The sequence below is a fragment of the Bos taurus genome, chromosome 20, assembly GCF_002263795.3.
Source record: "Bos taurus isolate L1 Dominette 01449 registration number 42190680 breed Hereford chromosome 20, ARS-UCD2.0, whole genome shotgun sequence".
Classification (NCBI taxonomy): domain Eukaryota; kingdom Metazoa; phylum Chordata; class Mammalia; order Artiodactyla; family Bovidae; genus Bos; species Bos taurus.
In genome coordinates, this window is record NC_037347.1 from 41,449,201 (window position 1) to 41,475,019 (window position 25,819).

The 25,819-nt window shown below is 38.9% G+C and overlaps 1 protein-coding gene across 1 annotated transcript in view; it reads left to right on the forward strand.

The window, feature by feature from the left end:
- GOLPH3 (golgi phosphoprotein 3) overlaps positions 1–25,819 on the forward strand; it is a 51,950-nt gene that overhangs the window by 9,571 nt on the left and 16,560 nt on the right. Inside the window, 1 exon segment of the mRNA NM_001075948.1 lies at positions 23,466–23,597. Coding sequence (NP_001069416.1) covers positions 23,466–23,597 — 132 coding nt within the window.

Below are 25,819 nucleotides of genomic sequence, written 5' to 3' on the forward strand. Positions count from 1 at the left end.
CATTGAATTCTTAGACCCCAGTTTTACCCCCTGAGCACAGTGAGCCTGCCTTCGTGGGCTGTCCCATAACTTCTGAATTGTAGGGCTCCAGTGGATTGGCATATGTGCGAGTGCTTTTGAAAACTGCAGGGTGTTGAACAAATGCGAATGGGTAATTGCCTAGCCTTGAGAAGTGAATTAAGACACTGTTTTTATTATTTCTTAACCTTTTTGTGCTTTGCTGGGCTTAAGTGAGCCTTTCCATCAAGTGCGATTACTTATCTGTGCTTGCTTATCTATGTGTTTGTCCTGAACCTACAATCTGGTTTATTTTTTTGATAATTGCTGGCATGGTGTGCTGGAAAATCTGGACACCTGAAGTACCATTTCTTACTTTCAGGCCAAGTCCAGAGTCTTCCTTGAACAATTCTCATAAGAAATGGCTGACTCTTCAGAGGCATCAGAAGCCTCCAAACCTCCAAAATGATAATATGACTCTAATGACAAGTAAAGTGGCTGTTTCCTTCTCACCCCAGGATGCCCTCTGCTTCTCTGGGGCTCTTGCTCTTTTAACTCTTGTTTCTTTTTCCTGCATCCATCCGTCTCCTCCAGTAACAACCACACACTGGCATTTCAAGCTTTGTCATAGTTACTTTACCCATGCCTTTGTGGGTGGTTCTGATTATAAACCTTGTTATTAGAAACTCTGCCTTCAGTAGAATTGGTATTGGAGGCCTAGGATTGGTGATTTGATTTGATTTTTAAATTTATTTTTCATTGGAAGATAATTGCTTTACAATACTGTGTTGGTTTCTGTCATACATCAGCATGAATCAACCATAGGTATACACATGAGCCGACTCTTTGGAAAAGACCCTGATGCTGGGAAAGATTGAGCATGAGCACGGAAGGGGAAGGCGGTGATAGATGGTTGGATGGCATCATCAACTCAATGGACATGAGTTTGAGCAAGCTCCAGGAGATAGTGAAGGACAAGGAAGCCTCGTATGCTGCAAGTTCTACTTCCTACCCCATCCCACCTCTTCAGGCTGTCACAGGATTTGTGTTTTTTAATATGGTTTCTTTAACTGTTTGGTGAGGGAATGGCCTTTCTCTTAGCTCCAGATTGCTTCACTCACATTTTGGAGGATGCCTTTGCCTCGTCTGTGGAACAGTGGCAGCCTTTGTCCATTCCTCCTATGATGATTTCTTTCAAAATCATCTTAATGGCTGGTAAGAAAGGGGCATTCTTTTGAAGAGAGGAGTTCCTCATTGTTGGGTTCTTGTTTCGATTTAATGAGGAAAGAAAAAGTAACCCTGTTATCACTGGTGGAATGGGAAGCAGTCCTCAGTGTTGTCGGGACTGGGGTAAGTGAAGAAGACCTGAATTGGGTGTGTCACCAAAGAGGAGTGTTGGAGATGGAAGGGAGCACTTTAGGAAGATAAGTTTTGAGCAGAATTTTAAATGAGATGTGGCATGTGACTTCATAGGAAACTAGCATTCTAGACAGAATGTTATGTTGGGATATATATGTGAAAGTAAATAAATGGGATATTACTCAGCTATTAAAAAGAATGCATTTGAATCAGTTCTAATGAGGTAGATGAAGCTGGAGCCTATTATACAGAGTGAAGTAAGTCAGAAAGAAAAACACCAATAAAGCATATTAACGCATATATATGGAATTTAGAAAGATGGTAACGATGACCCTATATGCGAGACAGCAAAAGAGACACAGATGTAAAGAACAGACTTTTGGACTCTGTGGGAGAAGGCGAGGGTGGGATGATTTGAGAGAATAGCATTGAAACAAGTATATTATCATATGTGAAATGGATCGCCAGTCCAGGTTCGATGCATGAGACAGGGTCCTCACTGGGATGACCCTGAGGAATGGGATGGGGAAGGAGGTAGGAGGGGGGTTCAGGATGGGGGACACAGGTACACCCATGGCTGTTTCATGTCAATGTATGGCAAAACTACTACAATATTGTAATTCAGTTCAGTCGCTCATTTGTGTCCGACTCTTCGCTACCCCATGAATTGCAGTATGCCAGGCCTCCCTGTCCATCACCAACTCCCAGAGTTTACTCAGACTCACATCCATTGAGTTGGTGATGCCATCCCAGCCATCTCATCCTCTGTCATCCCCTTCTCCTCCTGTCCCCAATCCCTCCCAACATCAGAGTCTTTTCCATTGAGTCAACTCTTCACATGAGGTGGCCAAAATATTGGAGTTTCAGCTTTAGCATCAGTCCTTCCAGTGAACACCCAGGACTAATCTCCTGGGTGGGATGTAATTAGCCCCCAATTATAATTAATTAATTAATTAAAAATAAATAAATGGGAAAGTTATCCTTCTAGAAATGTTATTTTAAAGCTGAAGAATAAAATCTGAGTTGTCTAATAATAAAAGGTAAGATATGAGGGAGATTATGTGTGGAATAGGGAAAATGAAAAAACTCAGTACCTTGAAGCCTTTAAACAGATGGTGGAGATGATAGTGAAGGCAGTTGTTGCTTGTAAAGATAGCAGTAATGATGTAAACTAGATTTTTAGAAAGATATTTAAGTGAAGAAAGAATTGGTAGATGGAAAAGTTGGAGGCAGGAAGATTTGTAATAGGCTTGAAGTTACAAGAATTTGTGAAATTTGTTGCCTGGGTCTTGGATGAAGAGGGAATGAGACAGAAAGATAATTATTCAGAAAGAATTATTTGAATTTAATTACCATTAAAGCTTAGAGAAAAGATGATTGGTTTGAGTTTAAAGAACCAATAGGTAGTATACTGTTCTTAATTACTTTCTTTTACAAGTCTGTGCTCATTGTTGAAGAAGATTGAGAAAATATAGATTACAAAATAAAAATAAATCCATAATTCAACTTCTATTCCTTCAACAGACATTTGTGGAATGTCTGCTATACAGAAGGTATTGTGCTAAGGAAGATAGATACATATATAGATAGGTATATACATATGTGTATAAATAAACGTGTGTAAATTAAACACTGTGATAGTCACTGTGAAAAAAACTGTATGGGAATGGATGTTGAGGGGACAGCATAGGGAAGGACTTTCTAAGGACATGGCATGAGACTCAGAGAATGAATAGCTGCCAAATCCAGTGAAGACAGACTAGTATGTTTCAAGGTCGTGAGGTATTGAAGAGCTTGGTTTGGTTTGAGGAACTGAAAGGTGGTTGAAGGCAGGACTGGAGTGATGGGGAGAAAGACCTGAGATGATGATAGAGTGCTGCAACCTAGAGGCCTCACAAATCAGGTTAAGGACTTTGTGTATTATACTGCGTGTAGTTGGGAAGCCACTGGAGGTATTGGGGAGTGGTATACCCAGTATTTGTGTTATCAATAAAAAAAATTCTGTGTGGGGAAAGGACAGACACAGAACTTTTGGGGCTTCCTTGGTGGTTCAGACAGTAAAGAGTCTGCGTGCAATGTGGGGGACTCGGGTTTGATCCCTGGGTTCGGGAAGATTCCTTGGAGAAGGAAATGGCAACCCACTCCACTATTCTTGCCTGGGAAATCCCATGGACAGAGATGACTGAGCAACTAATACTTTCATACCCACTCTTTATGTTATCAATAAAAAAAAAGTTCTGTGTGGAGAAAGGATTGCACAGAGGCAAGTAGTGGAAGTTGGGCAGTAATATTTTGGTGTTACATTATTTTCCAGTCCTATTTTCAATGAGTTTGCCTATGTTTATTTAAAACTAAAAAAAAAAAAAATCCAGTACTGGTTTGTAACCCCTTTTCTTTCTCTTTTTTAACCCCTGTTTTAATAATGCACAGTGACCACCTTCCCATGTTAGTAAATAAGGATTTTTCCAATGAAAAATAAGATGCCCTAGTATTTGTTGTGACTGCATGATGAAACATATTATTTGATGTACTATATTTAATAGGGGTGTATTATAAGTATGGTCGTGCTGTGGACCTTCATCCTTTATTTTTTTCTCTAGTAGCCTGGAAGTCACATTATTACTTTTTTAGGCCTTTGTGTTTGTAGCAGATTCTTCTGTATAGGATCTCCTCCTCTTCTTTACCTGGCAGCCGTTTCTTACCGATCTCTTGATGCCCAGCCAAAGCTCTTTACCTAATCTCCAGGGCACCATTCGTTGCGCTCATATCCCTTTCTCCTATCATTGTGTACACCTCGCACAGTGTCTAGAATGTTGTAGGTATTTATGCATGTGTGATAGTCTGCTGGGGCTGCCATAACAAAATACCAACAGAATTGGCTTAAACAATAAAAATTCCTTTTCTCACCATCCGGAAGGTTGGATGCGTGATTGGGTTCTGGTGAGGTTCCTCTCGCTGTGTGTCAAGACAGAGACAGCAAAATCTCTACTGTCTTCTAAGAGCACTAATTTCATGACGGGGCCCCACCCCCATGACCTCTTCTCAACCTAATTATCTCCCAGAGGCTTTGTTTCCAAATACTGTCACATGAGAGTTAGGCTTTCATTTTATTCATAGCAGTATTACAATATTTATCACATTGAATTATGATTTTTTTTTTCATTTTGTGCCTTGTAAATATCTTGGTCATCTCTGTTACCTCTGCTTAGCAATGTCTTGGTACTCAGTAGGTAAATAGAATCGTGCAGAGGCCAACATCTAATAAGTAGTGTTATGGTGACTTGATAGAAAACTTAAATGCTTTTATTATTCTATATGCTTTCCAAAATGTCCTCAGCTTAAAATACTGACAGTGTAACATGGTGGTCAAAGAACAGTATCTAACCAGAGTAGCTTGAGGTTTAACTACTGATAACGAGATTATACTTCTTAATTTACCTAAACTTCAGATTTTTCAATAAATAATAATGCTTTATATAAATAATAATGCTTTACATAATAATGTAAAATAATGCTTTATTCACTTATTGTAAGACAAAGTGATAATTTACATATATGAAAACAGCTTTGCAAAACTGTTGACTATTCAAAACCTTCATGCTTCCTAGGAAAGATTATGGAATTATGGTTAAATCTTATTAATAAGATGCTGTTAAATATACTTTTTAAAACTTTGCTAGGGAATTCCCTGGCAGTCCATTGGTTAGCAGTCCACACTCTCACGACAGGGCCCAGGTTCAGTCTAGTCAGAGAACTAAAATCTCACAAGCTGCATGGCATGGCCAAAAAAAGAAAAACACCTTTGCTAGTCAAAAGTATGTGCATTTTTGCCAGAAATCCTTTACAAAATTCATTTTCTTGAGAGAAGGTCAGTTTCTGCTTACACTTTGTGCTCTCTGAAGTGAAATGAATCATGGCACCCATGGAAAGAAAAGTGAGTTCTTCAACATCTCCATTTTCATGGAAGCTGAAAGCAAACACTGGAGATGACACATTAGACAGACAGGACTTGGAAGACAAGACAGAATGATGGAGCTAGGAGCACAGTTTCTGTTCCAACTTGGCCACTCAGTAACTGGCAGGTCCCTTAATTCTCTTGAGCCTCAGTTTCATTGTCTTATGAAAATGGAGGAATAAATCCTACATAATTTGGTCTTATAAGGACTAGACATGGTGCACATTGGGCTTCCCTGGTGGCTCAGACTGTAAAGAATCTGTCTGCAATGCAGGAGACCTGGGTTCGATCCCTGGGTGGAGAAGGTCCCCTGGAGTAGGAAATGGCAACCCACTCCAGTATTCTTGCCTGGAGAATCCCATGGACAGAGGAGCCTGACGGACGAAAGTCTATGGTGTCACAAAGAGTTGGACACGACTGAGTGACTAAACAGCAGCAGCAGCAGTATGGTGCATTGCAAATGCTTAGCCCAGTTTTAAACTACAACTTTGGAAGAATAAACTACAACTTTGGAAGAATAAAGGATTTGAGGAGGATATGTTCCAAATGTTAATAGAAGTTACCTGTGAGGGTGTGGATGATGGATGGAAGGGAAGGGAAGATGTAGGGACTTTTCCCTCATGTACCGCTGTTTGAAAATTTTTTTCAAGCAAGCGAGAATGGCTGAGATGTCTCAAGAAGAGTGTGTAAATAAGATATGAAAAGACCACTTAGCAAGCACATATATTATCACAAATTTGTTTATTTTTAATGCTTTCAATTTTATCTCCTTTGTAATCCTATGCATTTTATTTTATGCACTTAAAAGGCAGGATAGGAACTTCCCTGGTGGTCCAGTAGTTAAGAATCTGCTGGCCTGTGTAGAGGACACAGGTTCAGTCTCTGGGAAGATCCTCACGCAGAGGGCAACTAAGCCCCTGCGTCTCAGAGCGTGTGCTGCACAAAAGGGAATCCACCACAGGGCAAACCGCGTGCATGACAATGAAGAGTAGCCCCATTTGCCCCAACTAGAAAAAGGCTGTGCACAGCAGCCAAGACCCAGCACAGCGCCAAGTAAGCAAATACATAGTTTTTTTGTTTTTTTAGTGCCAGGATAAATACAGTAGTCTCTTAGTGTCCAAGGGGCATTGGTTCCAGGACCTACATCTCAGGGGTTACCAAAATCCTTGGATGATCTAGTCCCTTATTTAAAATGCTATAGTTTTTGCATATAACTTAAACACATCCTCCTGTATCATCTGAATCATCTCTGTTACTTACAATACTTGGTGCAATGTAAATGCTATATAAATAGTTGTAAATACAGTGTAAATAGGGGCAAATTTTAAGTTTTGCTTTTTGGAGATTTATTTTCTATCTATGGTGTGTTGGATCCTTGGACACAGAGGGCTGACTAAATTTTCTCTTTTGAGTTTTAGAATAAGGAGTTAGTATTTTAGTGACTTTCAGTGAGGTGTGGGCTTTCTGTTTTTTTAAACTGTGACTTGTGGGGTTTTTTTTAATATATTCATTGTGTTTCAGTCACTTGTATTTTTTTTTAAAGGGAGCATTTAGAAATGTGTTTCTCTGCACTGAATCTGTTAGCTGCAGCACACGTGGCTCTTTTGGTCTGCAAGCTTTTGATTGAGTCATGTGGGATCTAGTTCCCTGACCAGGGGTCAAATCCCGAGCCCCTGCATTGGGAGTGTGGAGTTCTTAGCCATTGGACTGATAAGGAAATCCGAGTCACCTGTATAAATTGGTCCTGAATATTCATTAGAAGGACTGATGTTGAAGCTGAAACTCCAATACTTTGGCCACCTGATGGGAAGAACGGACTCATTGGAAAAGACCCTGATGTTGGGAAAGAGTGAAGGCGGGAGAACGGGCCGACAGAGGATGAGATGGCTGGATGGCATCACTGACTCAATGGACGTGAGTTTGAGTGAACTCCAGGAGTTGGTGATGGACTGGGAGGCCTGGCGTGCTACAGTCCCTGGGGTCGCAAAGAGTTGGAGACGACTGAGCGACTGAACTGAACTGTATAAATTACTCTTTTTTTATGTTAGTTTTATGTTAAAGTTGTCGCACCTTTGGCTAATGGGAATTCATCTCTTTCGCTGCAGTGTTCTTTTGGTATCACTTATTAACCTTTGATAACTTCTTGCTTTCTTGTCAACATCAAAATGCCTGAGACTCATCTTCTAAATACATATCCTGTTTCAGACTTGAGATCAGTCCAAGGAATCTTTGCTTTTTTTAAGTGGGGAATGAACCACAGTCTGGGTACTGGGTGTTCTCAGTGTTATTGGGATGTCCTTGCCTCTAGGACTTTTCAGTACACAAACATAGAATATATTTTCTTTAGGGGATAGTGCTAGCATTTGTGGGGAGGGAAGAATCACTTCACATGGTTTTTTATTCAGACTTAACATGAATTTTTATTTCGCTTATTGAATTTTATACCTATATCTTTTTTCTCTTAATTAAAGTTCTTGGTTCCCCAAAATATTGTTTTTATTGGATTAGTTACTACATGTATTTAAATAGCTTTCAAATAATAATGTCAGTATTAACTACAAATTGACTGTTGAATTCAGCCTCAAATTTGTTTGCAGTACTTTACTAGGATGTACAGTTAAAATACTGTATTCTAAAGGCAGTTGAAATAGTTAATATTTCTTTGTGGTTGTATCACTGATTTTTGTGCAGTTAGATTAGCTCATTTGTTTTCCTTATTTAAAAATGTTTTTTTCTGTTTTGAATATGTATAACTATTACAAGTTAGGAGTCTTTACTTCCATCATCCTTTCTACTTCATTCCTTCTTCCTCTTGTTGGTCATTTTGAAAACTTAGTTTGGAGTTTGTTTTTCCAGTGTTTTTGTAGCAAAATTAAACATACTTGTTCTTGCTCCTCTCCCCCAAATACAAAAGATAGCCTACTAGAGTGAAAAAGTTGGCTTAAAGCTCAACATTCAGAAAACTAAGATCATGGCAACCGGTCCCATCACTTCATGGCAAATAGATGGGGAAACAGTGGAAACTGTGTCAGACTTTATTTTTTTGGGCTCCAAAATCACTGCAGATGGTGATTGCAGCCATGAAATTAAAAGACGCTTACTCCTTGGAAGGAAAGTTATGACCAACCTAGATAGCATATTCAAAAGCAGAGACATTCCTTTGCCAACAAAGGTCTGTCTAGTCAAGGCTATGGTTTTTCCTGTGGTCATGTATGGATGTGACAGTTGGACTGTGAAGAAAGCTGAGGGCCGAAGAACTGATACTTCTGAACTGTGGTGTTGGAGAAGACTCTTGAGAGTCCTTTGTACTGCAAGGAGATCAGCCCTGGGATTTCTTTGGAAGGACTGATGCTGAAGCTGAAACTCCAATACTTTGGCCACCTCATGTGAAGAGTTGACTCATTGGAAAAGACTCTGATGCTGGGAGGAATTGGGGGTAGGAGGAGAAGGGGATGGCAGAGGATGAGATGGCTGGATGGCATCACTGACTTGATGGAAGTGAGTTTGAGTGATCTCTGAGAGTTGGTGATGGACAGGGAGGCCTGGCGTGCTGCAACTCATGGAGTCACAAAGAGTCAGATACGACTGAGTGACTGAACTGAACTGATATATGCTGTTTGGCATTTTCCTTTTTATAGATTATGTAGCCTGAAGATTATTTCATATCATTATATAAAGATCTTTTATGGCTCCATAGTGTTCCATTATGCTTGTTTATCTTCATATATTCATTGTTTTTATTAATGGATTTATGGACTGTTACCAAGTTTTTACTTCAGATAATGTTGTAATTAATCATATGCATTTATTGTTTCATATTTATGGGGATGTAGACTTTTCAGAGGAGATTTCTAGAAGTAGGATTGTCAAGCTAAAGACATGTACTTTTTCATGATTTCTGTCAGGGATAATGTCATTTTGCATTCCTAGCACAGTGTATTGGCCTTATCGTTGCCAATGGTGTTAGATATTTTTCGATTTTTGCCAGTCTTATCAGATAAGCATTGTCTCATGTAGTTTAAAAAATTGTACTAAAATGTCAATAACAGAATTCACTATTTTAGCCATTTTAAAGTCTATAGTTCAGTAACAGTAAGGACATTCTCTTTGTTGTACAACTGTCGCCACTGTTCATCCCTCACTGGAATTCCTTACCAATTAACTGACAGCTCCTCATTCCTCCTCCCACCTGTCTGGGGCAGCCACCACTCTACTGGCAGTGGTTTTGACTCCTCTAGGCACCTCATAAAAATGAAATCATATAGCTTTTGCCTGTTTGTAACTGGCTTATGTCACTTAGCAGACCTGGTTCATCTTGTTGTAGCATTTGTCAGAATTTTGTTTCTTTTTAAAGCCGAATACTATTCTATTGTATGTATGTAGCACATTTTGTTTATCCATTCATCTTTTATAGACACTTGTTTTGCCCATTTTTTTATTGGTTTTGTTTTTCTTCTGTTATTTAAATGTGTATTGTTAATGATAGGAAGCATCTTTACATATGTTTAAGTTATTTTCATTTCTTTTGTGAATTTACTGTTTGTATCTTTGCCTTTAAAAAATTGAGTATTGATCTTATTTTCCCTTTTTTTAAACATTTTTTGGCTGCAGCACGTGGGATCTTGATTCCCCAAACAGGGATTGAACCCACGTCCCCCAGCTGTGGAAGCACAGAGTCTTAACCACTGGACTGCTAGGGAAGTCCCTTGATCTTATTTTCCTTTAATTTTTAGGAACTAATTGTGTCTTTGTGAGATGTTATCAATTATTTTCCTACATTTCCTTTTGTCTTTTTTACTTTGTTGATGCTTTTGCCATGAGTACTTTAAAAAAAACTTATGTAATACAATTTATCCATATGTATTTCTTCTAGATTTTGAGCAGTAGCTGGAAGCTTTTCCACCCACCCCCTGCCCCAAAATTAGGTTATGAAGGTATTCACTCCTATTTTCTTATAGTGCTTTATATTGTTTCATTTTACATTTTAATCTCTCATCCATTTGGAGTTAATTATGGTGTGTAATATGAAGTACAGGTCCAATTTTGTTTTTCTAAATGGCTATCCAATAGTTCTTAATACTAATGATTAAATTGCCCATCTTTCTTTCTTATACTGAGTACCATCTACTTTGGAGAAATGTCTGGGTTCTTTGCCCTTTTTTTTATCTGGATTATTATTTTTTTTTTTGCTGTTACATGAATTCTTTATATACTTTGGATATTTATCCCTTATCAGGTATATGATTTAAGATAGCACGTTTATCATATACTAGATTTCAGTGTATTCTTGGGTCTGTTTCTGGATTTATTAATTCTCTCGGTCTGTTTGTTCATCTACCAGTATCACATCATTTATCTAGAGGCTGTTGGTGAATCCCATAAATTCTGATATATTGTATTTCCATGTTCATTTGTCTCAGGAAATTTTTTAAATTTCTCATTTAATTTCTTGTTTGATCAGTTTGATATTTAAGATGGTCTCCGTGCTACGTGAAAACTGGGAAATTTTCTTGTTCATTTCTACATTATGTATGATAGTGCCAAACACCAATTTTTAGGTACCCCATTATAAATGCTTATCTTTTACAGTTCTTTATATACTGTCAGTCCCATCACTTCATGGTAAATAGATGGAGAAACAGTGGAAACAGTGTCAGACTTTATTTTTTGGGGCTCCAAAATCACTGCAGATGGTGATCGCAGCCGTGAAATTAATAGACGCTTACTCCTTGGAAGGAAAGCTATGACCAACCTAGACAGCATATTCAAAAGCAGAGACATTACTTTGCCAACAAAGGTCCGTCTAGTCAAGGCTATGGTTTTTCCAGTGGTCATGTATGGATGTGAGAGTTGGACTGTGAAGAAGGCTGAGCACCAAAGAATTGATGCTTTTGAACTGTGGTGCTAGAGAAGACTCTTGAGAGTCCCTTGGACTGCAAGGAGACCAACCAGTCCATTCTAAAGGAGATCAGTCCTGGGTGTTCATTGGAAGGACTGATGCTGAAGCTGAAACTCCAATACTTTGGCCACCTCATGTGAAGAGTTGACTCATTGGAAAAGACTCTGATGCTGGGAGGAATTGGGGGCAGGAGGAGAAGGGGATGACAGAGGATGAGATGGCTGGATGGCATCACTGACTCGATGGATATGAGTTTGGGTGAACTCCGGGAGTTGGTGATGGACAGGGAGGCCTGGCGTGCTGCGATTCATGGGGTCACAAAGTCGGACACGACTGAGTGACTGAACTAAACTGAAGCAGTTTGAAGAATAACCTTGATGATTGACCTGCAAATGCTTTTTTCAGAAATTAAAATAGATTATGTATCCTGTTTTGCTTTAAGCCACATACCTCCTCAGGGAATTCCCAGTTGGTTAGAATCATACTTGTAGAATGCTTGAAATATGTCTTTTTCATTTTGTAAATGAGAAAGTGAAGACTCAAAGAGGATATAAAATGACCTGCTTAACTGCGGCCCCCCCCCCCGCCCCGCCCCCACCCGCAAGAAGTTTTCTTGTGGCTATGCGCAATACTCAGGTTTATCTACATCTGGTAGGCTGATTCTTCTTCTTACATCCTCAGTAACACTCTTTGAAGATAATTCAACTCGTCATTCTACTTCTTGTTACAGGTTTTATTCTGATTTTGTATTTCTTCTTCAGTTGGATTTGGTAATTGCTGTTTATCCAGCAGTTTGAACATTTTGTCTAAATTGTCTACTTTATTGGCATAAAGCTGTTTATAGTATTTCCTTATAATCCTTTAAATTTCTGTAAGGTTGGAAGTGATGTTCCTCCTGTTTTTTTATCTTGTACTTCATGGATCTTTTGTCCCTCTCCTTTCTTCCTCTCCATATGCCTGTTTTAACATTGATCTTTTTAAAAGAAATAAGCTGGCTTTATTGACCTTTGTCCCCTCTTCTATTTTTCTGTTTTGCATTTCATTGGTTTCCATGCTAAGCTTTATCATTTCCTTCTCTTTGGTTGCTTTGGATTTAGTTTGCTCTTTTTCTGATTTCTTAAGGTACAAGATTAGGTTGTTGATTTGAGGTCTTCTGTAATACAGGTATTTAATAAAGCTTCAGATGTCTTTAAACACTGCTTTAGCTGCATCGTGTAGGTTTTTATATTTTGTGTTTTCATATTCTTTTAGTTCAGATTACTTCTTCCCTGCCTTCTGTAATTCTTTGAGCCATGGATTATTTCTCATGTGGAGATTTTTCGCATTTCATTCTGTTTTAATTCTGATTTAATTCTCTTGGAGTAAAGCGTTTTCTATGATTTCACTCCTTTTAAATTCATTGATTTGTGGGCTGACTTATGAGGTATCTTGGGAAATATTTGTGTGCTTGAAAAGAAAATGTATTTTGCTGTTGTTGGTTGGAGTGTTCTATAAATGTCATTTAAGTCAAATTGGTTGATATTGTTGTTAAATGCTGTATCTTCGGTTGTTTTCTCTCTAGTTGTATCATATTGTTCAATGCTATATCTTTGTTTTCTGTCTAGTTGTATCAGTTAACAGTGTGGTCTTCCACTACTATTACTGTATTGTCTGTTTTTCCTTTTTGTTAGGTTTGTATCATGTATTTTGGGATTCTCTTTTTAGGTGTTTCTGTGTGTAATAGTTAAATCTTCCTGATGGTTAACTCTGTTATCATTATGAAACATTCCCCTTTGTGTCTTTCAGTTTTCCTTATTCTGATGTCTACCTTGTCTCATGTTATATAATATTCCAGCTTTCTTTGAATTAGTGTTTCCATGGTTTAAAAAAAAATTCATTCTTTTAAACCTGTTTGTGTCTTTGAATCTAAACTGTCTCTTGTAGACAACATAAGTATGGTTAAATCTTTTATCCGGTCTATGAAACTTGACCATTAGAGTATCTGATCTAGCCCAAACATTTAATGTGATTACTGATAGAGTTGGATTTATACCAGCCACTGTGCTCTTTGTTTTCTGTGTCAGATGTCCTTTTTGTCTCTCTACCTCTTCTACCATCTTCTTTTGTGTTAAATGGAAAAATAAAGTTATACTATTTAAATTTCCCTCCTCCTCCCTTTCTTCCGCCTTGCCTTCCTCCCTGCATACCTATATCCATTGGAGTTTTTTCCTTAGTCTTCTTTAAAATAATACTCATTTAGTTCCAGCAAAATGCAGAAACTATGCTCCAGTATGTCTTCATTTACCCCTTTCCTTTGTTCATTATTGTCAGAAATATTACAAGGTCACATAACTCAATACTGTTTTATACTTACTATTTTATGCAATCTTTTGCTTTTAAGTGAGTTTTTAAAGGTAAAAATAGAAAATATATAGTCTTTCTTGTTCATTTACCTTTGTAGCTATCTTTTCTTTATATGGATTTGAAATACTGTCTGATATTAATTTACTTAAAATTGGCAGGAGTTCTTTTAGTATTGCTTATAAGGCATATCTGCTAGCAACAAATTCAGCCTTTGTTTACTTGTAAATGTCTGTTTCATCTTCAGCTTTGAAGGGTATTTTGCTGGGTATAGATTCTTGGTTGATAGTTTGTTTCTTTCAGCACTGAATATGTTATCCTAATGCCTTTTGGTTTCCAGTATTTCTAGTGAGAGGTTATCTGGTAACTGTATTGTTCCCTTAAATGGGATAAGTTGTTTTTTTCTTGTTGCTTTTCCAGTATATAATATATACTCTTTGTTTAATGTCAGCAGTTTGACTGTGATGCATCTGGGTATGATGCTCTGGATCTTCAATGAATATTTTTCACCATATTTGGGGAAGTTTTCAGTTACTATTTTTTCTGCTTTCTCCTCTTTTTGAGGCTCTTGTCGCTACTGGGAGACTTGCTTGAACACTACTCTCTGAAGTGAAAGTGAAGTGCGAGTCACTCAGTCATGTCTGACTCTTTGCGACCCCATGGACTATACAGTCCATGGAATTCTCCAGGCCAGAATACTGGAGTGGGTAGCCTTTCCCTTCTTAAAGAGATCCTCCCAACCCAGGGATTGAACCCAGGTCTCCTGCTTTACAGGCAGATTCTTTTTTACAGTGGCTTACAGCTGAGCCACAAGGGAAGCCCACTGAGGCTTTTCCTGTTTTCTTCATTACTTTCCGTCTTGTTCTTTAAATTCAAATTCAAGTTCATTGACTCTTTCTCATCTCTCATCTACTGTTGAGCTCCTCTAGTAAACTTTTCACTATAGTCATAGTGTGTGTGTGTGTGTGACATATTCACACTGCTACATTTACTTATTTTTGGCTGTGCTGGGTCTTTACTGCTGCATGCAGGCTTTCTCTAGTTGCAGAGAGTGAGGGCTGCTCTCTAGTTGTGGTGCATAGGTTTCTCACTGTGCTGGCTTCCCTTGCTGTGGAAGTCTGTAGGCACACAGGCTTCTTTAATTGCAGCACTTGGGCTTAGTTGCGAGTTGCTGGCCCTAAGGCATGTGGGCTTCAGTAGTTGTGGCACAGAAGCTCATTAGCTGTGGCTCACAGGCTGTGGAACCTTCCTGGACCAAGGATCAAACCTGTGTCCCCTGCATTGGCAGGTGGATTCTTATCCGCCATGCCACCAGAGAAGTCCCAGTCATACTTTTTTTCTTTGGATAGGAAAAAAAAAGACCTTTATTCCCCTATTTTCAAACAGATGGTTGCTAGTATAACATTTATGAGTTTTGGCAGATATATCATAGTTTCCCAATTACCTTCAGATAGTAACACAACTTGTATTATGCATTAACCAGGAAAACAAGACGTTTTAACCTTTTCCCAAGTACATCAATTAATCCATCCATACTTCTTTCTTTCGAGCAATTTCTACACATGTTGATTAGTTTTTCTTCCTCTTTTTGCCTCTCCAGTTATTTTTGGATCTACTGTCCATTTAAGAATTAATAATAGAGAAGGACAACAGTGATCTCTTTTATTCTTGGACTTCGGCTAGATCATTTCCTTAGGAGATACACCTGTGGCGGATTCATTTTGATATTTGGCAAAACTAATACAATTATATAAAGTTTAAAAATAAAATAAAATTAAAAAAGAACTAGCTGAACTTGTTTTACTTCAAGAATACAAGAGAAACCTAAAATAAACTTTTTTCAGTGAAGTATATACAATAGGCATTAGCTCTTTTTTTAAAGAATTCCTGAAAATAAAAGGTTGAAAAAACAGTGGGAAAAATAAGAGTAATTATATGGTTCATTCAGTGATATTTCTTAACTAAAGAATTTCATTCTCTTAACTGAGGTTCAATATTTGATGAATCGTTATTTTTATTAATGAGTCATTGTCATTTTTCCTACTAATTCTTTAAATGTGGTTTCCTTTAGTTCTTTACTCATTATTTGATAGAGTGTCCCTCAGTTTGGGTTTGATGTATAAGTAAATTATTAATGTGTCTCTTAGTGTGTGTGTATTTTCTGTCTTTTAAGGTTAACGATGTTGGGATTTCATTTGCTTCTAGTTAGATGAGATTAATTGGAATGTGGCACTTGATAATCACAGTCCCTAATTTGCTGTCTGACAGGTTCGTTTTGTTGCTGGGACTGCTGTTTGTTTTCACTACCACTGGTTTTCAAGCCACTACCCTTGTCACTCTCACACTTACTGGTGTTCTAATAACAACTTAAGGTTCAGTTCAGTTCAGTCGTTCAGTCATGTCTGACTCTTTGCAACCCCGTGAATCACAGCATGCCAGCCCTCCCTGAACATCACCATCTCCCGGAGTTCACTCAAACTCACATCCATTGAGTTGCTGATGCCATCCAGCCATCTCATCCTCTGTCGTTCCCTTCTCCTCCTGCTCCCAATCCCTCCCAGCATCAGAGTCTTTTCCAATGAGTCAACTCTTTGCATGAGGTGGCCAAAGTACTGGAGTATATGTATGCAAATTTGAATTCCTTGGCCATGCATAATATTTTTTTAGCCTGTGATGAATCTTTTAGTTATAGTTTCTATACACAAACTTTTTCAGATACCACTGATTTAATATTTCATTAAATTCCTTTTGGCATTACTAAAAGTTAGCTGCTTGCAAGAACAGAAATTTCTGCAAGTAACCTAAGGAAAGGAGATACAGGTCAGTCTTTTGGAAATAAGGTTTAGAGGTACAACCCAGATACAGGCACAATTCTGTTGTTAGGATGCTTTTTTCTGTGTCTCTATGTGTATGTCTGGGTCTGCCTTACACTGTATGTTCTCTCATGTCTGCATGTCTCTCTTCTGTTCCTTTCTGTTTATCATCATTCTCTGGTTGCATTTGTGAAGAACGGCCAGTGACTTCTGAATCCACATAACCAGTTACATCTCTATTGTCCATGCTCACCTAAATGATACAGCCTGTGTGTGCCAAGTTCAGATTCCCAGGAGGAGAACTTTAATGTACCCATCCTGGTCCAATTAGATTTGGCAGAATAGTCATCCCTTTCTGTAAAATCTGTAGAGGGCAAGTTTCTAAAAGGTGGATGTGAGCCAAGAGTGGTCTCAGTAGTACAACTTTTGGAGTGAGTTTGGTGCGTGTGTGCTCAGTTGCTTCAGTCATGTCCGACTTTGTGACCCTGTGGACTGTAGCCCACCAGGCTCCTCTGTCCATGAGTTTCTTCAGGCAAGAATACTGGAGTGGGTTGCTGTGCCCTCCAAGGGATCTTTCTGATGCAGGGTTTGAACCGTCGTCTCTTGTCTCCTGCATTGGCAGGCAGGTTCTTTACTGGTAGCGCCACCTATAGTAAATCCCAAATGTTTTTGGAAACCTGATATTTTCTTTTGCTGAGGAAAGTCTGTGCCATTTCTGAAACAGTGGTCACAATAGAATTAAACATTATATATAGATATGTTGTTTTTAGTCATTTCATTTGGAAATACTTTGTGCATAAAAACAGAAACATGCTCGTAAAATATGAAAACTGTTGTCTATACCTTGTCCATATATTAACAACAGTTAGTCTTAAACAATAAAAGGCTTCTGGTTAAATATTCTGGAACTCAAAAGTTGAATGATGAGAATTCAATGTTAGCATATTTAGGGGCCCCAGTGAACATTTCCCTTTGAAATCCTCCCCAAGTGGAGCCACTTGAGAAGAAAAAGGGAATCAGGCAAATAAAGATCGAAGTAAATTTTATCTCATCGCTGAGAAAAAGTTGTGTTGGAGGTTGTTGCTTAGATCTGCAGTAATGTCAGATTACTGCATGTATTCTCTGTCCCCTACGTTTAGATCTTGGAACTGCCCACTGAAGGGCAGAGCTTGTCCCTGGTGTCATTGCCTCATTCATTCCTGTGCCTTCATTCTTTCTGTTCTGCTCCTTGCTTCTGAGTGGCATACTATATGGTAAAGATCATATATCCCACTTAAAGTTACAAGCTTCTTGTGAGGTCTGCCTAAAGATTGGCCATTTGTCTGAGTTGCAGATGCTGAGTGTTACCAAAAATGTAAGATTGATAGGAGCACTCTGTAGTCCATTTAGCTGGCATTCTGTTGGGAAAGTCTCCACCTACCTGGTTATCATTAGTTGTTATTATTAAATTTTGGTAATAGGCAAGTAGAGGTGCTTTGAATTAGCTTCCAGGGCCTTCTGATTGCCTGCGTCTTGTATTCTAGTCTTGATTTTGTTGAAGACTTAGACTTCCCTGGTGGTTCAGACAGTAAAGAATCTGCCTTCAATGCAGGAGATCCGGATTCGATCCTTGAGTTGCAAAGATCCCCTGGAGGAGGAAATGGCAACCCACTTCAGTATTCTTGCCTGGAGAATTCCATGGACAGAGGAGCCTGGCAGGCTACAGTCCATGGGGTTGCCAAGAGTTGGACACGACTGAGTGACTAACACACTTGTGAGCTGCACGTGGTATGACTTTCAAATGTGCCTGATTTGATTTTCTAGCATTTCAGCTCCCCAGGACAGCCATGTTAGGGTCTTCATGGGACCATCTGTTCTTCAGTGTCTCCCCTTGTTTTGGACCCAGGCCTAATGAAATCCTGTTTCTCTGGATTCTTGTGGGGGTAGTGTGTGATCCACTGCTACTTAGCATATCTCTGCCTCTTCCATTATTATATTTTAGAAATAGCTGATTCTGATCCTAACCTTAAACTTGTAGGGCCCCCAAATAGTTTTTTTGTGTGTGTGTTTGTGTGGTTCTCTAACCTCCTTCAGGACCCAGAAGTTGAGTCTTCTGCAGTGAGTAGAGGACATCCTCAAGATCCTGTGGCTACTGGTATTCCTAATGGAGTGCTGCTGCTTTGTCACTAAGCTGATTGCCTGGCCAGTGGTTCTCCCTTCATGTGACCCTGAACTTTGAGTGCTAGTACCCTATTTTTGGATTAAGCTAGGGTAGTCAAAGCCCTGGTTTTTTCAGTAGTTATGTATGGATGTGAGAGTTGGACTATAAGGAAAGCTGAGTGCTGAAAAATTGATGCTTTTGAACTGTGGTGTTGGAGAAGACTCTTGAGAGTCCTTTGGACTGCAAGGAGATCCAACCAGTCCATCCTAAAGGAAATCAGTCCTGAATATTCATTGCAAGGACTGATGCTGAAGCTGAAACTCCAATACTTTGGTCACCTGATGTGAAGAACTGACTCATGTGAAAAGACCCTCATGCTGGGAATGATTGAAGGCAGGAGGAGAATGGGACGACAGTGGATGACATAGTTGGATGGTATCACCGACTTAATGGACATGGGTTTAGGTAGACTCTGGCAGTTGGTGATGGACAGGGAGGCCTGGAGTGCTGTTGTTCATGGGTCTCAAAAGAGTTGGACATGACTGAGCAACTGAACTGAACTGCCCTTTTGATAGATACAGTATAAGATTTTTATTAGGGCAAAAACACATTCATGCCCTGAATATATAACCTTCCTATTTAGACCACAAGTCCTTGTAATTGTTTCAGGAGTGGTGTTTTATCTGAGGACAAATCCCCAGGCTGGTGTGTTGTTACCTGCTCTGATGAAGTCTTTCGCACTGAGAAGTCAGGTAGATTGGTGGTCTGCCTAGATTTGGATGGTCAGTCAGCCAGTCTGACCAAGTTTTAAGGCTCCTAGTAACTGACAAGTTAGATGCCAGTTCTTCATCTGACTGCTGTGCACCTGTGAGGCTTGTGCCCCATGTCTGTCCTCTCTTCCATGGGTTTAGGTTAACCAATGGCACCCCACTCCAGTACTCTTGCCTGGAGAATCCCATGGGTGGAGGAGCCTGGAAGGCTGCAGTCCATGGGGTCACTGAGGGTCGGACACGACTGAGCGACTTCACTTTGACTTTTCACTTTCATGCACTGGAGAAGGCAATGGCAACCCACTCCAGTGTTCTTGCCTGGAGAATCCCAGGGACGGGGGAGCCTGGTGGGCTGCCGTCTATGGGGTCGCACAGAGTCAGACACGACTGAAGCGACTTAGCAGCAGCAGCAGTAGCTATAATACTGTATTTCTTTCAAGATACCATCTATTTTTAAATGCATCCCAATACCAGAGATACAACTTCTCCCCCTCAGTTTTATTGAGAAATAATTGACATACATCCCTGTATAAATTTAAGGTGTACAGTATTGTGGTTTAATTTACACATGCAGGCATACCTTATTTTATTGTGCTTTGCTTTACTGTGCTTCACAGATACCATATGTTTTACAAATTAAAGGTGTTTTTAAATTAGCAATAAGGAACTTTAAAACTAAGGTATATACATTTTCTATTTTTTTGGTTATAAGGAAATGGCAACCCACTCCAGTGTTCTTGCCTGGAGCATTCCAGGGACGGCGGAGCCTGGTGGGCTGCTGTCTGTGGGGTCGCACAGAGTCGGACACGACTGAAGCGACTTAGTAGTAGTAGTAGTAGTATAGTGTAGTGTATATATTAACTTTTATGTGCACTGGGAAGCCATAACATTTGTGTGACTCACTTCTTGTGATACTGGCTTTGTTCCTGTGGTCTGGAAACAATTCTGTGATATCTCTGATATTTACCAAACCGAGGTAGGCCTATATAGTGAAATGATTACCACAGTAAGTTTAGTTAGCTTCCATCATCTCATATAGAGAGACTAAACTTATGTTTGGAGATCAGTAAAATGTAGTTGTATGGTTAGCACTAGAGATTAAAAGATGGAAGTGCTCTTTAGCACTTGGCAGGATCTAAGCTGGTGCCCCAGCTTCAGTAGCTTTGCTTGTATGTGTCAAAGTGACATGGATTCATTGCAGAATCTTGCTGGCCTAGGTCGTGACCAAATTCATTTGGCTCTTTCCAGTGTGCTGCTTTCCTTCTAATATACTTAATTCTCAAGGATGGCATTGCCACCATCTTATCCAGTAATATAAAATATTTTTGTTCAGCTATGGGCTTCCCTCATGGCTCAGTGGTAAAGAATCTGCCTACCACTGCAGGAGACACGGGTTCGACCCCTGGGTCAGGAAGATCCCCTGAAGGAGGGAATGGCTACCCACTTTGGTATTCTTGCCTCGAGAATCCCATGAACAGAGACTGGCGGGGCTAGAGTCCATGGGGTTGCAAAAGAGTTAGGCATGACTTAGCGACTAAACAACTCCCCTTTTCTCTCCTGCTTCTGGCAACTTGCTTAATTCCTGATCATACTTTTATGATGTGGATTTTGGCAGGCGTCGTCAGCCTGCTTGGTATGGTTTTGGTGGCTTCATTGATCTTTGGAATATTGTGTATGAGTCCCGGAAGCTTTGGTACAGAACTGTCCATGTCCATTTGTCTGTTTTCCCACGTGAAGTTAATTCTGTTTAAGTATGTGTCGTTAATGTTAATGCCCAAAAGCCATTCACTACATGTAAATCTTTGAAGTCCTGTTAAATACTCCATTTTACTAACTTCTCTGGGTATACCTTTATTCTCAAGGCAGTTGAGGTTGAGGTGTATTTTGTTGTCTGCTAGCAAATGTAAGATTCTCCCCTCTCCCTTTTTTCTAAGGTGAAATCGATCATTCTTTTAATTTTTATTGTTTATTGTTTTTAGCTGCACTGGATCTTTGCTGGCCTCGAACAGGCTTAGTTGCCCTGAGGCATGGGATCTTAGTTCCCGACCAGCCATCGAATACACACCCCCTGCATTGGAAGGCAGATTCTTAACCACTGGACTGACTGCCAGGGAAGTCCCTAAATTTCTAATAAGTACTGTTCATCAGAAATTTGCAGGCTGCAGAGACAGGGCATGGTCCTGTACTTGATCCATCACTGTCTTAAGAGGTATACTCTATTATTTATAGTTTGTAGAGGCTCACCTGGGAACTCCCATCTGTATGTCCAGGCCCGTTGAAGCCAGATAGCTATAACTTTGATTTCATTTGAATCCATTTCTGGGCTTCCTAGAGCTTTAATTGTATTGGATGGATACACAAGCCATGGATTTTACCCAACATCTGTAAGTTACTGGTCTTATTAACTACTTAGCTAAATCTCTAGTGATCTTAATTTAACCAGATCCCTAAAAAAAACTAAGTTTAAAAGAATCCCCTCAAATCTAAACAATATCTGCTTCCCCTGCCTCACATTTAAGTCTGCTTCTTTATTTTTTATATAAATTTAAAAAATATTTATTTATTTATAAAGTACTTGGTTGTTTTGGGTCTTCATTGCTGCATGCGCTTTCTCTAGTTGTGATGAGCTGGGGCTACTCATCTTTGTGGCCTGCGGGCCTCTCATTGTGGTGGCTTTTCTTGTGGCCCACAGGCTCTAGACACGTGGGCTTTAGTTGCCCATGGCATGTGGAATCTTCCTGGACCAGGGATCAAACCTGTGTCCCTGCATCGGAAGGAGGATTCTTACCCACTATACCACCAGGGAAGTCCGGCTTCTTTATTTTTAAACAAATTAAAAAAAAAAAACAAAAAACCAACCAAACACACACACACTTATATGGCTGCATTGGGTCTTAGTTTTGGCATGTGTGATTTACCTCCCTGACCAAGGATTGAATCTGGGCTCCTGCATTGGGAGTGTGGCGTGTTATCCACTGGACCACCAGGAAAGTCCTGTAAACCTGCTTCTTAATGTTGATCTCCTTGTGGCTCCCTTAGTCTAAACTCTCATTTTCTCAAAGCCTTCATTCTCAGAAGGGTAGCTTCGCCATTTAAGTTCCTGTGTCAAAAGTGAAGTCGCGTGGACCGTGATAGTCATCATCTTAAATACAAGCTGCCCACGGTGGCCTGGCAGAGCACCAAGACTGACCCCAACAGAGCCCCATAACCCTGAGTCTAGGCCCTCCTTTCTTCAAAGAATCCTTTGACTTGTTTTCCCTCCCACCAAAATTGTATGTTACCTTATTCTGAGTTTTAAACAGGACTAGTGACAGCTGCTGATTTCTCTTCAGAGTTGAGTACTCACTGAAGCCTGCCAGGCTCCTCTGTCCATGGAATTCTCCAGGCAAGAATACTGGAGTGGGTAACCATTTCCTCCTTCAGGGAATCTTCCTAACACAGATCAAACCCACGTCTCTTGGGTCTCCTGCACTGGCAGGCAGATTCTTTACCACTGGCGCCACCTGGGAAGTAGAGTACTTTAGTAGTTGGCAACTCTTCATGGCTTTGTAATTTGGACAGACCCAGTTGTTCGCTCTCAAAGAGTGCCTGTTTTCACTTGAGTATTCCCAAATCCCTAGATACCTATCAGTCTCATTTTGTCTGGCTTTTTTATCCACCTTGGTTATTGCCCTTAAATTTCTCCTGGGGTTGTGTGTTGGGGGGTGCCGGAATCTGATTGCTTTACAGTTTGTTATTCAGAGTACTAGGCATGACCCCATGCCTAAGTTTTCTGATATATTCATCTAAATTTAACCTTGTGTTTTTATCCTAAACAGCATTGAATGATGTTCTAATTCTGCATGAGGCCGCATTGGACTAGATTATTTTTCCTGAGCTGCTGCTTTTGCCCATGTTGTAAACCACTATGATCTGAGGTTAACTGAATGGGTGAGCCCTGAAGTCTGAAAGGGCCTAATTAGCACATAACTTAGTGACTTCCAAAGTTACTTGTAAGAAAGTGGTGAAAAGACAGTAAGTTCTTGAAAATCCTAGTTTAATAATGTATAGTACTTGTATTTTTTCAGTATTTTGATTTTAATTAGAGAAAGATATGAAAGGTAAAAGGCACGAGAAATAGCTTTGGCTAAAAAATACTTATTTTCTTGACTCCAAAGTAAATTAACTCTTTTGTTTTCTCTTTTTTAAATAGGGTTACACATCGTTTTGGAATGACTGTATATCATCTGGATTACGTGGGTGTATGTTGATTGAATTAGCGTTGAGAGGAAGGTTACAGCTAGAGGCTTGTGGAATGAGACGTAAAAGTCTATTAACAAGAAAGGTAAGAGGGGGCCTATGTAACATAGCCTTTTTGAAGAGTTTGTGCTGCCTAAAGATGAAGAATGTTTCTACTAATAGTTTTCTATTGTATTGAAGTATAGTTGATTTACACTGTGCTAATTCCTGCTATATTATATTCAGTTATATGTATACATATATTCTTTTTTTTTTTTTTTTTTAATTTCAAGTTGAGTTTTATTGAGGACCTTACTGAAGACTGTAGCCCAGGAGACAGCCTCTTGGATAGGTCTGAGATCCTGTACATTGTTTTTTATATTATTTTCCATTGTGGCTTATTGAAGGATATTGAATAAGTTTGCTGTATTATACAGTAGAACCATGTTGTTTTACTAATAGCTTTCAGAAGTTAAAGAAGTTGATTTTAAAGTTAAATCTTTATTGAATCATGATTCCGTATCTTTTTTTTTCATCTTTGATTTTTTTGGTTCTTTGTACATAATGAGTAATGTAATTCATTGTTAGGATCATTGGCCGTTGCCTCCTGCATATTCAAAAAGACTCCCAAAGTTTATTTGCTATTTCTGAAAACCATGATTTGGAAGACTTGACATAACTACTCAAAAGTGATACTGTGCAAATTAACCACCCATAGGCAATCGATCTTTCTGCCAGAATACAAATACTTTTCAGATCTCCTCCTCTCCATTGTTACGGTCTGTGTTAATATAGGTGTTATTGACTAGTGTCTAGAATTTTTAACTTTCATTTTAGTCTAAAATATTCAAGGCCATTTCTCTTCGTCTGTCATTGTTTCTTGGGGGATGTAGGGTGTTTCAAAACTATTTTTTTCATAATGCATTGTGTTATGATGAAATCCAAAATGCTTTAGGGTGAAAACTGAACATTTTTTGATTGATATACCAGATAGAATAATAATCCTATCGGAAAGAATATATTTTTGAAAATTATATACACAGTAGACGTGGTATAGCAGGAAATATTCCTCATGGAATATTAAAATTAAATTTAGTCATTTAAAGTAGAGTCAAATGAACTGGCATGAGATTAATTTTGAAATTACTGTTTTAGATATTTGTCATAAAGCAGAATATAATTTTTATTTCCATTTTACTGTGCAACCATAGATTTATGGGGGACAAAAACCTTAGGAATTTTTAATTATCAGTGAAATATATACATTAATTACTAATAGTAATAAAAATTACAAGTAATGTTACATTAATATTATGGATACCTGACCTAAGAAAAAATATCCAACTATACCCAGTTTATTATAATCCTGACACCTGTCTCAAAATGATGGGCAATGCAGTGTGTTGAGGCCAGATGGCAATCGATTTCAGGAGTTAATGGAAAGTAAGAAGTGGTGGCATGACCACAGCATACAGACATACAACTTTTTATCCCAGGGCTTTTTATTTTTTCTTATTCTGACACCCTACTACAAGCATGGCCCAGAATAGCACTCTCCAATCGAACTCTCTGTGATAATGAAAGGGTTCTATATCTGCTCTGTCCAGTATGGTGGCCACCAGCCACATGTCTGTGAAATAGACACTTGAAATGTGGGTCATGCAAATTGAGACATGCTGTAAATAAAAACACACTGGCTGTTTGAAGACTTACTATGGAAAAATAAGAATGTGAAATATCTCAATTACATGTCAATATTTTGGCTATGGTGGGTTAAATCAAATGTATTAAAATTAATTGTACTTATTTTTCTTTTTAAATGTAACTACTAAACAATTTAAAAATAGATTCGTGGCTTGTATTTCTGGCTCTAATTATATTTCCATTGGGTCATGTTGTCTCCGAAATAGATACTATATTCTCTTTAACCTTTTATAGTTCATTATTGACCAGAGACATATTAATACGTTAGTCTTTTGTACCTGAACGTTATTGACCAGCGATGTTTCAGTATTCACTTACTCATCAAATCACTTGCCACAGGGGTCAGTTTTTGCCAAAATCCCCCAGTCAATAATGTGCCAAGATTGATCAAAGAGAAAAGGATATGCTGTCAATGACAAGTTTTCAAGAAGACTCCCATTTTAAAAATAATATTGTTAAATTTCATAATATTTTAATAGCTAACAGATCAATAATATAACAAATTAAGCTTTGATATTACAGAATTTCAGCTAGAGATTTGTTTAGCCAAGAGTGTCATGGAAGGCTTTAAAAAACTCGAAAGCAGTGTAGTGTTTTCTAATGTCATCCCCTACTTCTGGATTT